General features: G+C 44.4%; 1 protein-coding gene across 2 annotated transcripts; it reads right to left on the bottom strand.

Moving 5' to 3' along the window:
• Positions 1-429: 429 nt before the first annotated feature.
• Positions 430-11,810, bottom strand: Znf639 (zinc finger protein 639). Of its 2 annotated transcripts, none has more exons than XM_041658881.1 (7): positions 11,687-11,810; positions 8,856-9,062; positions 7,645-7,715; positions 6,517-6,585; positions 4,570-4,680; positions 1,924-2,058; positions 430-1,648 (listed from the first exon to the last, which is right to left on the bottom strand). In XM_041658881.1, exons 4-7 carry the CDS (start codon positions 6,572-6,574, stop codon positions 495-497), a joined length of 1,458 nt encoding a protein of 485 aa, XP_041514815.1. In that variant the 5' UTR covers positions 6,575-6,585; positions 7,645-7,715; positions 8,856-9,062; positions 11,687-11,810; the 3' UTR covers positions 430-494. The 2 variants fall into 2 exon arrangements, with proteins under 2 accessions (XP_041514815.1, XP_041514817.1); XM_041658883.1 differs by having other exon boundaries at positions 8,856-9,054; positions 11,687-11,809.
• Between the last annotated feature and the right edge of the window lie 2,068 nt (positions 11,811-13,878).

The following is a 13,878-nucleotide window of genomic DNA, read 5'->3' as shown; positions in this document are numbered from 1 at the left end:
GAAGCCTGTCTCAACCCAGTTACAGCAGTTATTAACTCCAGTTCCAGGGGATCTGATGCCCTCCTCAGGCCTCCATGGATACTGCACACATCTGGTGTGCTCACATACAGGCAAACACCACACTACACATATATGCTCTGTGCCCTAGCTCTGGTAGTGCAGTAGGTAGACTTCATAGAAGGTGGTCTTCAGTTCTAAAGACAAATTTGAAGCTCTGTGGTAAAGAAAGAAAACTGTGGTCCGTCTCTTCAGCACCTTTGTTTGCATTCAGGAACTTGAAAGCATAGGCAAGAAACTGGAAAATAGTCACCAAAAGTGATAACTACAGACTGTCATGCAATTGAAAACACCTCCATTAAATATACTTATGTACTGAAAAATGCAGTATATGCCAGAAAACTTGTCAAAGACAAATTATACAAGTTATGTTTCAGATCACCCATTTTAATATTAAAAAAAAATTATTTTACATAAACATTATGTAAAGTTAACAGTCAGGTAGTCTCATGGATTGGAAGGTGACTGATTAATTCCCTTTCATTCCCAAACCTCATCAGGCAGTCACTGCATTTATGAGGCAAGTCAGCCGAATGCTTGAAGTCAAGATGAATTTTAAGATCTTCAATTTGTCCTGTTGAATATTCACAATATTGGCATAAATAAATCCCTTCAGATAAATGTGAATTTAGATGCTTGCAATATTCTAACATGCTGGAAAAGCCCTTCCCACAGTCATCACAAACGTGGGGGAAGATTTTAGTATGCTCGATAGCAACATGTCTGTTCACGTTTGTGTGAAGTCTGCTACGAAATCCACATACTTGACACACAAAGAAGTTCTTGCATTTGTCAAAGGTGATCTTGCTTAACAGGCTGCACTGCCCGTGCCCACCACCGCTGCACTTGTCACTCAGCTCTATCAGTCTTCGGGCATGCTCATTGACCACGTGGCTGTGCAGGTCCTCAGGGTCACCTGTCTCGTGCTCACAGAACTGGCACAGGTACTGTTCATCGCGGCTGTGCTCCTGGAAGTGCAGGTAGAGCTCACTGCTGGAGGAGAACTGCACGTCACACTGCTCGCACCAGTAAAGGTGGTCGCTGAAGTGGGTGTCCGCAATGTGCTGGCTGAGGTTCTCAAAGATCACTGTCTTATAGTCACAGTACTTACAGATGTAGGGGTCTTCTTCATGAAGTTTGGCGTGCTCAATGAGAAGCATATTAGTGGAAAAGCTTTCCTTACACACTCGACACACATTCGAGTCAGTGCGCTTGTGTTTCAGGATCATATGCTGCTTTAGGTCGGAAAAGTACTTACTGTTGAACTCACAAAGTTCACACTTGTGGAGGCCACTGCTGTTGGCTCGCAGTAAAGGCCACTTCTGTTGGGCAGTCACATTCAAAGCTTGGCTCTTGTCAAGTATTTTACAGAGTTTAGCTGGTGGCTCTTCATCAGTCTGCTCTTGGAGGCTCTCGGAGGAATTGTTCTCTGTTTCTATATCATAATCTTCAGAAATAGCATGAACTTCTACAGCAATTGGGACATCTTCTGAGGTATGAACCTCTATAGGGCTCTCCTCTTGTGTGTGCTGAGGCACAGACTCGGGTGAATCACATTCTTCATCACAGATTTCCACATCAGCAGACTTTTCTGAAACAGAGGAAGCCCGCTGTTATAGTACTGTACTACATAAGCCCTATTAGAGAATCATCCTATGTAGTACTGTCCATAGTACACACCATTAGATACCGTGGTCCACTGCTGCCCCACTGCACTAAGCCCTTCGGAACCATCTGTCCCAGTACTGCAGCACTGTACTAAGTCCCATTAGAAACAGCTGTGTGAACAGTAGTTACGGCATGCACTGCTTTTACCTGCTCTGTACAAAATACATTAAATGCTATTGGGTAATGAGTTCCTCTAACCTGTGGAAAAGACAGTGTGGTCTAGAATTCTAAGCACGGGGCTGGGAACAAGGTAGTTCTGATTCCTGTTTCTGGCCTTGGTTCCGTCTGTAAATTTGGGCAAGTCATTTGATGTCTCAGGATCAGAATCATCATCTGTAAAAAGAATTTGGAAAAACATTTTATATCAAAGCATTAACCATCACAAAATACTTAACACCAATAGGAACAACAGACTTAGCCATGAAAGGACATATTGCCTATTACACTTTACAGATCCCTATAGACACTAAGAATATACCAGAATAATCCACTGCCTTTGTTTATTTATTTATTTATTTTTTGAGACAGGGTTTCTCCGTAGCTTTTGGTTCCTGTGGCCTCGAACTCACAGAGATCCACCTGCCTCTGCCTCCCAAGTGCTGGGATTAAAGGTGTGCGCCACCACCGCCCGGCCCACTGCCTTTGTTTATATGCCCAACTTACTGGAATACACTCTGAACTTCCTAAGGAGTAAGAATGAGTCACTATTCCTTTAGTTCAACCTCGTTCCCTCCAAGTTAGCATGATCTGAGGGTCAACAGAGAAAACTGGACAGCAGTATATGTGTGTGCGTTTTAATAGACTATTTTTTAAAAGAAAAACTTAGGGGGAAAATCATGAAAACAGTATAAAGTACTCCTAACATATCACAACATTTCCACTATTAATTCTTTTTTTTTTTTTTTTTTGTTTTTGTTTTTCGAGACAGGGTTTCTCTGTAGCTTTGGAGCCTGTCCTGGAACTAGCTCTTGTAGACCAGGCTGGTCTCGAACTCACAGAGATCCACCTGCCTCTGCCTCCCGAGTGCTGGGATTAAAGGCGTGCGCCACCACCGCCTGGCTCCCACTATTAATTCTTTACACTAGTATGGGGCATTTGTTACAATTAATGATTGGTATATGGCCACTGATAGTGATATATTATTACTGACTGAAGCCCATACTTCATCCAGACTTACTTTGTTTTTACCCAATGTCCTTTTGGATCCCACATACTTTTAGTCATGTCTTTCTAGGTGACTGAAAATTGACTGTCCCAAGGACTATTGTTAGCCATTTTGTAGAATGCTGTACTAATGGAACTTATCTGTTTCTTTTTCTCATGATTAGATTGGAATTGCGAGATCCTAGAAGGCAGCCCTACCTGCCATCCCTCCCAGAATGCACACTAACTGCTGAGCTACCCTCCTGACCTGGCCAGTGTGCCACCTGGTTTCTGTCCTCCCCTACTCTCCTCTCTGAACGTCACTGTGATGCCTACACCAAGAGGTGGAAAGTTGGGTTCCATCTCCTTAAGGGAGGAATTCATGCAGGTGGTTATGGTTCACACCTTTAATCCCAGCACTCAGGAGGCAGAAGCAGGCAGATCTCTAAGTTTGAGGCCAGCCTGGTCTACAGAGCTCCAGGATAGTTGTGGCTACACAGGGAAATCTGTCTTGAAAAAAAACAGTGGAAGGGTTTCTTTTGTGCAGGCAATTTTTCTCTTCTACCCCTATTTATGCACGATCATTTATGGCAGTATAGATTCATGTTTCTCAAATTATTTTCAGCTTTGGCTATTGGAAGCTTTCCTTTGTCTTCAATGCTGGGGTGGAAGCCAGGGGCTCATGTGCGCTAGACAAGCACTGTCACCTGAGCTCCACCTAGGCCCTCAAGAGCGCCTTCAGCTCATCCGTACTGTGTGTTGTTGTTTTTTAATACTTCCTATTTCCCAGCGCTACAAGATGCTCCAAACTCATCCTGTCCATCTCCTCCCCAGATCTGGAGCCAGCCATGGCTATAGGGGCTTTAGTTCATTGGTATTTTAAACCAAGACCTGAACATAAAATATGCTCACTGCTACTATTTGCTTCTTTTAGGCCTCACAACTGCCTAAAACAGTTCTATTAACTGTCACGGATGCAGATGCAGATCCGTGAGCACCTCTGTGTGTGAGCATGAGAGTCTACTGAGCCAGGTGTGGGCTCACACAGATAAGGAGCAGCAGTGGGTGCAGAGAAAGAAAAGTATACATGTTCTTATCATTTACCAATGCTCTAGAGAAGAGGGGGCAACAGAGAATTTGAGACTGAAAAATACCTAACAGCTGCTCTTGACCCTTCCCTTCTCTCAGCACTCCAGACTGAGAGAAGACACTTGACTGCCAACATCCAATTCTAGGTCACTCTGGCTTTGGATCAACTCTTAGCCAAATAAAAGAAATTAAGAGTTTGCTTAAAAATGAAAGTTACTTCCCAGCACTCGGGAAGCAGAGGCAGGCGGATCTCTGTGAATTCGAGACCAGCCTGGTCTACAAGAGCTAGTTCTAGGACAGGCACCAAAGCCACAGAAAAACCCAAAAAAAAAAAAAGAAAGTTACTTATTTAAAAAACTACTTTTTTTCTGATATTATAACAATTAAAATCTTTGCCTGCCTTGGAACTATAAGCCCACATTTCAAACTACCGTTTCAGATAATCCTGAAGGGAAAACATGCAAAGGCAGCCTTGTTGCTTGGCTTTTGTTTTTTGCAGTACCACAGAGGAGTCAGTTCTTCCACACAGAGGCAGAGGCTCATCCATGGGGGGCATCCCTAGGTCCTGTCAAAGCGAGTTATACTGAGTACTCTGGAAGATATGGGACTTACCTTTGTTGTCAAAGTATTTTAAGTCAGGCTGTCTCATAGAGCAGACACTGTAACAATGATCAGAAAAGATTCCACTGACTCCATCTGTGATTCTGCTTATTCCAGAAGAATCTGAATGTAAAACAAAATGAAGACAATTCCCAGCATAGTACACAGATGCATGAGCTAGTCTGACATATTTTTTTGTCTACTTCCCCCCTATGTTAAAGACTGAACCCAGCACCTTACACATACCAGGCAAGCCCTCCACCTATAGCCCTAGCCTGTATTTTCATTATTTTAACGAGTTTCAATAGGAAAAATGTAGCGTGTTCCTCAGTTTTACACTTTAGATCAGACACTGGCGTTTGGCTTTAAAAAAGAGCCATAAACTAAACTGTAGTAACGCTTAAGAAGCTGAGTAACTGAGTTCGAGGCCAGCCTGGTCTAGGACAGGCTCCAAAGCCACAGAGAAACCCTGTCTCGAAAAACTAAAAAAAAAAAAAAAAAAAAGAAGCTGAGTGACTGCTGCACACCTATGGTGTCAGGAACACAGAGGCTAAGGTGGATCAGCAAGGCTTTAATTCTATAATGAGTTTAAATAAGATATAACTGAAACCTTTAGAAACAGGGTGGAGAGATGGCTCAGATACTCTGTTGCTAGGTTCAGTTTACAGCACCCACATGGTGGCTCACAACTGTCTGTAACTCAGTTCCAGGGGATCTAACACCTTCGAGCCTCCACCAGCACTAGGCTTATGGTGCACATACATAAATGTCAAAACACTCATACACATAAAAATAAATGTACCTTGAAACATTTGCCTAAAGTTTGAATCTCACAAAATATACATATATAATAAATGCTGTGTTAAGGATTAAAACAGTGAATTAGGTACTGTGAACTACTAAGAAGGCATGCCATGCCACGTAAGTGCCAAGAAAGCATAATACATGAGGAGAACTAGTCTCAGGAGCAGAGAGGGCTTCTGAATATCAGTCACTCCAAACATTGCCTGGTAAGCACCAATAAATACACAATAAACCAAGCTCACTTTCCTCACAAAGGACATGTGCAAGGAGCAAGCTAATGGGTATGCTGTCTCAAGTATGTGTGCTAGAGATGGTCACAAAGATGATCTTCTTTGCTTTTTATGACAGGATTTCTTTGTGTGACCTTGGCTGTCATGGAACTCTGCTCTATAGACCAGGCTGGCCTGGAGTGCTAGGCTTAAAGGCATACACCACTAGCAGCCTCGTTTTCCTTTTTTTGAGATTGGATCTCATGCAGCCCAAGCTGACCTCACTCTGGATCTGTCCTGCCTCCATCTCTCAAGTGATGGGATGAGGCGAAACCAGGGCTTCATGTATGCAAGGCAAGCATTCTATACACTGAGCTATACCCCCAGCCCAGACCTCTTATGTTAACAGAGCAGAGCCAACCTCTGTCACAAATTACACAATCAAGATAAAAATTGGGGAGGTAGAGATGGCTCAGTGATTAAGAAGAGCACTTGGGTTTCTTTTGCAGAGGACCTGGGTTCAGTTCTAGCTCCTCCATGATGGTTCACAACCATCATGTACTTCCAGGGGATCTAACACCCTCTTCTGATTTCCATAGGCAACAGGCATGCACATGGTACCACATACACATGCAGATAAACACTCAAGACACATAAAATAAAGGTCACAGTTCCAAAAAGTGTTCAAGATAAAGCTTTTTCCCTCAATATTTCCTGCTGAAGTTATTGCTGCACCTTAAGCACAGTTCTGACTCTGATGATACATGAGGAGTAAGCTGGGAACTCTAAAATGTCAAGTGGTAACGCATCCTGTAGCACTCCATCTAGGAGACATACGAGAAAATGGTCCAAACAGCACCTTATCATTTATGCAAAACTAGATGGGAATAACAACTACGCAGAAATTAATCCATTACTCTTTTGAAAATAATAATTATACACTAACCTGAATAACGAGAAGGGTGTAAAGTCTTCCTTTTTCTTTTTTTAGGATATTCATTCATATCTTTTCAATCTAAAAAATGAAAAACATTCACAGACATGGTACAATAACTAGTTATTATTGTATAAATTCTTATGAGCCAAAGAATTTATTAGCAATAAGAAATGGGGGTGGGGTGGAGAAATGGCTCAGCAGTTTTCTAAGAAGACTGGCTACTCTTCCAGAGGACCTGGGTTCAATTCCCAGCACCCATGTGGCAGCTCACTACTATCTGTAATTTGAATCTCAGGGACTCTGACTCCCTCCTGTGGGCCTCCAAGGGTACCAAGAATGTATGTGGTGCAAGACATCCATACATATAAAATATTTTATAAAGAAATCTGTGTGGAGCCGGGCGATGGTGGCACACGCCTTTAATCCCAGCACTTGGGAGGCAGAGGCAGGCGGATCTCTGTGAGTTCGAGGCCAGCCTGGTCTACAGAGCTAGTTCCAGGACAGGCTCCAAAGCCACAGAGAAACCCTGTCTCGAAAAAAAAAAAAGAAAAGAAAAAAAAAGAAATCTGTGTGGAACATGAAAATAGGTATCACAAGAACAACACTGCACAATGCCTCTCTCTATTGAAAATTATAGAGAGCCTCCCAGATAAGCCTAGACTATGAGACCCTGTCTCATAAAACAAAGCAACATGCACCTTTTAGTCCCAGCATTCAGGAGGCTGAGACAGGCAGAGTCTGAGACTATACTGGTCTACAAAAAGAGTTCTAGACCAGCCATGGTTACAAAGCGAGACCCTGTCAATCAAATAAACACACCACTGCCTCCCCGACACACATACCCCCCCCCACAACCCATTATATCTTTGGGCATACAACATTTCTACAGACTTCAAGTTAAACATGGATATCTTTCTTTTTAAAATATAGCTGTGAGTCTATTAACACAATGGCTTCCAGAAAAAAAAAAATGTGTTATACAGAATCTTGGAATATAAGTAATTTTCAAGAAAGAAAAAAAATCTTACTTAATAATGATTATGATGTCACATTCAACATTCTACTGAGAAGTGTGGCTGCCACCAAACAACTAAATTCCAGAAAATTTACTAATTAGTTCGGCTGTATTCCACTTACTTGGTATAATTATCAATACTACAGCAAGGAAAATGAATTACAGGCAAATTTCCACAGATGGCAAAAAATACCTAAAAGTAAAAGAGACCAGCAGTCATATAAGCAATAGCACCACTGAATGAGCCGTAGCTCATGGATAAAATGCTTCCACATCTTAAATTAGCCACAGAAAGAATGAACTCGGACATAATATTTATGCTTTCTAAACTCTTAACAATTGTATATACTGATAAATACCCAATTTTTGTTTGGGGGGGGGGTTGAGACAGGGTTTCTCTGTAGCTTTGGAGCCTGTCCTGGAACTAGCTCTTATATTCCAGGTTGGCCTCGAACTCAGAGATCCACCTGCCTCTGCCTTCCCCGCCTAGCTAAATACCCAATTATATGTAAAATTTTCATATTTCTTTTAAAATTTTTATATTTATAGCCACAGCTGTATCTTGACATCAAAATCACAGTGTAAGTCTACATTAATTTATTCAGACATTAGAAAAATCACAAATGGCCAGGTGGTGGTGGCGCATGCCTTTAATCCCAGCACTCAGGAGACAGAGGCGGGTGGATCTCTGTGAGTTCGAGGCTAGCCTGGTCTACAGAGTGAGTTTCAGGACAAGTTCCAAAGCTACAGAGAAACCCTGTCTCAAAAAACAGAAAAACAAAATAAAAAAAAATAAAAAGAAGGAAGGAAGGAAGGAAGAAGGAAGGAAGGAAGGAAGGAAGGAAGTCAGTCACAAATGGCTGGTTGTGGTAGTCCACACTTTTAATCCCAGCACTAAGAAGCATAAGCAGATGGCTCTCTCTGAGTTCAAGGCCAGCCAGAGCTATTACACAGAGAAACCCCGTCTAGAAAAAAAACAAGAAAAATGACAAAATATCCAAGCTCCTTCTCCCATCTCAGCTTAACATCTGTCCACTGGTGCAGGGAGGGAGCACCCTGAATGCAGCTTTTCTCTCTCCACTTCTTCCCGGTTAGTTTCTTGAGATAGCGCCTATGGAGCCCTGTCTAGTCCTAAGACTCCATCTATGGTGGCCTTGTCCTAGCCGCTGGAATCATTGCCCGAGGGGCACAGACTAGGTTAGTCACTGTGCTGCAATGTCACATGATCACACAATAAGGTGGCAGTTCCCAGGTAAGAAGCACATTCTTCTTACTTATGTCATCTTCCCAACAGTCCCATGAGGAACACAGAAGGGTTCCCTATCAAACTCACCTCATTTTAAGCAATGAAGAAACCAACTCCGATAAAGTCCATTATGACATAGCAGGACCAAAGATGGAACACTTGTCTTTGGACTGCTGGTGTCAATTAACTCTGTGTGTGTGGACTCTCACTGCTCCATACCGCCACCAGCAAGTTTGTTCATCTTGCCTCACGTTCTTAGCCACAGGTTGGAGGGGGGAAGCGATACCTGGAAAACTGACAGCCATATTCTTTTTTTTTGTTTGTTTGTTTGTTTGTTTTGTTTTTCGAGACAGGGTTTCTCTGTGGCTTTGGAGCCTGTCCTGGAACTCCCTTTGTAGACCAGGCTAGAAACATTAGGTACATATACAAAATGCCTCACCATAAACAGCAATCTTTGGTTTTTAGAGACAGGGTTTCTTGTAGCCCATATCTTAATATATATTAACTAATATGTCAAGAGGATATTTCAGATTGTTCAGAACACAAAAGGGAAACCAAGCATGAAAATACAATGATTTAAAATAGCAAGTTGGATTTGGCCTGGAGAGAGAGAGAAGACAGGTGAGAGTCTGACTTCTACTTAGGACCGAACACCACCAAAGGCTGAATTAAGACCACTCACAACCAAACCTGCTAATCAAGCTTCACATCAGCAAACAGTATGGGCTTTCTGTATGCAAGTGCCTTCATAAAGACATTCGGAGCATGCACACATGCAAACTGCCACAGCACAGGGGTGGGGTGTCCAGGGGATTGAACTCAGGTCATCAGGCGCCTTTACTCACGGAGCCATCTTGCCAGCTCCAGAAATTTAGCTTCTTTTTTTTTTTTTTTTTTTTTTTTTTTTTTTTTTGGTTTTTCGAGACAGGGTTTCTCTGTGGTTTTGGAGCCTGTCCTGGAACTAGCTCTTGTAGACCAGGCTGGTCTCGAACTCACAGAGATCCGCCTGCCTCTGCCTCCCGAGTGCTGGGATTAAAGGAAATTTAGCTTCTTAATCAAATAATATAAATCAGATAAACTTGTGCTCCCTAATTCTCCTATCAAAAAGATTGTGAATCACCTGAAACTTACCTCTGCCCCCAACTATACACACGTCACTGTAGAAAACCAGGACATTTAAAATCAAACCACCTAAAATCTATTTACTCAGAAAAAGTCAAATTTTGATGATGTATCCACAGTTTATAATGTAGTGCTTAAAAAAAAAAAAAAAGCCAGGCGGATCTCTTGTGAATTTGAGGACAGCTGATCTACAGAACAGGTTTCAGGACAGCCAGGGCTGCACCCACAGACAACCTTGTCTGGGGTAGGCGGAAGAACCACCCCCAAAAAACAAACAAAACCCCTCTACTTTGCTGAGTGTGGTGGTGCATAGCTTTATTCCCAGCCCTCAGGAGGCAGAGACAAGAGATCTTTGATTTCTTGGTCAACCTGGTCTACATAATGAGTTCCAGCACCAGTCAGGAGTACATTGTGTTTCAAAAAAGAAGGAACAGATGGGATGTGGTCATATGTTAATTCTGAATTTAATCTATATTTGAGGTATTTGTTTGTTTGTTTGTTTGTTTGAACTCAAAGGTCTGCCTCTGCCTTCACCAGAGTGCAGGGATCAAAGGTATGCACCACCACTCCTGGCTGTGTCTTCATTTCTGAGAAAACATGAAAGAAAAAGTCCCACTTTAAAAAGCCCCAACCCCATTCTCAGGCAAAGAGCGGTCTGGCTGGCAGCCTACGTGTACATCCCTAAAAATCTGGGAGCACAATATGTGAAATCTTATTTTAAAAATCCTCCTCGATAGCTGGGCCATGGTGGCACATGCCTTTAATCGCAGCACTTGGGAGGCAAAGGCAGGTGGATCTCTGAATTCAAGGCCAGTCTAGTCTTCGGATCTCAAGTTCCAGGATAGCTGGGGCTACACAAAGAAACCCTGTCTCGAAAAACTTAAAAAATCATCTTCCATGTCAACAGCAGAGCTCAGGGGCTAACAGCTGGCATCCCAGCACTCAGGAGGCTGAGGTAAGGAAAGACTATCTCCTAAAAACAAAATAAACGGGTAACCACACGTAGGCATCTTGGCACCTGACATCTTACTAGTGCTTCCCTTTTCAAAGACTTCATGCAACTCTAGTGTCTCTACACAATGCAAAGATGGATTTTTTAAAAACCTTGTTTTCGTGTGTGTGCGTGTATTGTGCGGTACAAGAGGGTGTTGAATCTCCTGGAGATGGAGTTACAGGCAATCATGAGCCTGCTCCAATTGGCTGTTCTCTCCAACTCCAACACAGGGTCGTTGCGTTTTCAAGACGTTTAAATTACTTTTAGTTTTCACTACCATAAAAGTAAGTATTTTCAGGACCGGCGTGATGGCTCAGAACGCGCTTATCGGCAAGCCTAACCTGAGTGATTCCCGGAACCCACATGGTAAAAGAACAGACTTCTTGAAAGTTGTCCTTTGACCTCTACACTTACGCTGTGCCACACGTGTGCATGCATGCACACAATAAACACACATAATTTCAAGCATAAAAAGAGAATTTTCACATTCTGATTGAAGCTCGGCGTTGTGGCTCACGCCTCTAAGTCCAGCCTGGGCTACACAAGACCTTGTCACAAATAACAGGAATTGAAGCGGCTTTCGGAGAATGCTAGCCCCATTTGGCCTTTCCCGAGACCCGCTGTCCCTGAAGATGCAGGGCCGGGTCCCCGCTGGAGAGGAGCGGCCTCCTGCAGGCCGACGTGGGCCTTCACGCCGCGGAGTCCACCCGAGCCACGGCCGCCGACCAACACCAAGCTGGGTAGGCCCCGCTCGCCCCGCGGCCCTTGCTCGGCGCACAGGCCCCGGCAGGCCGGCCCTCACCTCACGCAGCAGCGCAGCTCCGCCGAGGCCCGCCCGGGTGATGGTACGGAGGTGGCTGCCGGGAGATCGCCCACGCCCTCCCCTGCCGCGCGCGCCCTCCCGGCCCTGCCCGCCAGGCCCGGCTGCACTCACCCCGTCGCTCCGCGCAGGCGCCGCTGCAGGCCGCGAGGGCGGGGGGTGGAGAAACCCCTGAACCCCAGGCTGAGGGCGTGGTCTGAGAGCGAGGCGGGCGTGGTTTCGTGCTGTGGGCGGGGCCTGATAACAGGACGCGGGCTGGGAGAGGCTAGCGGCCCTGCGAGGCCCAGCGCCCCCTGCGGGCGTCTCCCCACCGTGTCCCTCCCTTCCCCCCCTCCACCCCACTGTGCTCCGTGTTCTCCTACACGGCGGGGCCCTGAAGGCCGGCTGTGATCAATCCGCGGGGCTCCACGATCATTAGCGTTTCACCTGGAAGTATCTCTGCAGCCTGACGTCACACACACCGCGTGGTGGTGGCACTCAAGCCCTAACAAAGAGCATCCGGGCTAGATAAGTACAGGTCCGGGAAAAGGCGACACGTTTCGAGGCTTGTCCTCAGGCCACACCCTAGATTCGAGAGGCCTTGGGGATTGGAGGTGGGGTGAGAGAGGCTGAAGAAAATGGCCCAGCGGCTAAGCAAGAGTATATAAGAGTATTATTCCTCTAACAGAAAAAGCACCCACATGGTCACTCACAACCGCCTGTACTGTAATTCCAACTGCGGGGTTCTGATGCCCCCGCAGATGCACACAACACACACACCTAAATGCAAATAAATCCTAAAAGAGAAGTCTTGGTGGAGTGAACTGAGGCTATACAAAGGATTGGATTTCATCTTTTAAATACTTTTCGGACCTTCACAGTCAATGAGCTGATGGAAAAGAATTAAATTAAATGAACGTGCCAGGCGGTGGTGGCGCACGCCTTTAATCCCAGCACTCGGGAGGCAGAGACAGGTGGATCTTTGTGAGTTCGAGGCCGGGCTGGTCTACGCCCAGTCTACAAGAGTTAGTTCCAGGACGGCCAGAGCTGTTACACAGAGAAAGCCTGTCTCGAAAACCAAAATAAAAAAAAAGAAAGAAAAGAAAAAGAAAAAAATTAAATGAACATAATTGTGAACATAGTTTTTGAATTATCCCTTGGACTGGAGGAAGAGTTCAGTAGTGGTCTGTGCTTGTCAGGGTGAGAACTGAGGTTTGAGCCCTCGTCCTTACAAACAGTCTAGAGTGTGACTGAGTGTTTCCCCTCCCTCGGTGTTAAGAATGGACTCCAGGGGATGGAAAGAAGGCTCTGCTGTTAAAAATCTCTACTAGGAGACCCAGATTCAATTCCCAGGACCCACATGAGGCTCACAACTGCCTATGAATTCAGTTCTAGGTAATCAGACGCTGCATTCTGACCGTCATGTGCAGTACAAACACACGTAATGCTCAGACATACGTCCAGGGAAACACTCGTACACAAGAGAATAAAATATGTAAAAAACAAAACTGTTTTGTTTTTTTGAGACAGTTTCTCTGTGTAACAGTCCTAGCTGTCGTGAAACTTGCTTTATAGATCAGGCTGGCTTCGAATTCTCAATCTGCTTCTGAAGCACGATTAATAAAAACTAAGAGACAGAATTTGGAGTTCAACCTGAAGGTCAGAAAACCAAAATGGCCAGCATTGGCTCTTACCTCGACCTCAGTCTGAAAATGATGATCCTGCCTCCAGGAATCTCAAAATGGGACTGAGAGCTGTCTCCTCCCGTTTTATAATCCTCTCGAGTTCTGGGATTAAATGCGTGCAGCACTGCCACCTGGTTTCTATGATAAACTAGTGTGGCTTCTGGGATTAAAGGTGTGTGTCATCACTGCCTGGTCTGCAAGGCTGGCCAGTGTGGCTGTTTTAATTTCCCAATCCCGAGGCAAGTTTTATTTATTAAAATACAAATGAAATGCCACTACATGCCTCTGCCTTCTGAATGCTGGGATTGAGCATGTGCCACCACGTCTGGCTTTAAAAAAAAAAAAAAAACACTTAAGTAATGTAATTGCAGGCCTCCACCACTGAGCTGCCTCCCCAACCCCTAATCTGATGCCAGGGAAAGACATCAGGACAATTAGAAAAAAGGAGCTGTGTTACTTGGTTTTTTAATTTAGGCACCTGGCATTCAACCAATTGTAAGTGAATGGCTA

Source organism: Microtus oregoni, unplaced genomic scaffold (genome assembly GCF_018167655.1).
Source record: "Microtus oregoni isolate MIOR12 unplaced genomic scaffold, Mior012 000010F_ref0000083, whole genome shotgun sequence".
In the NCBI taxonomy this organism is placed as follows: domain Eukaryota; kingdom Metazoa; phylum Chordata; class Mammalia; order Rodentia; family Cricetidae; genus Microtus; species Microtus oregoni.
Note: the sequence above shows the minus strand (reverse complement) of the source record. Positions and strands in the feature narration are given on the sequence as shown.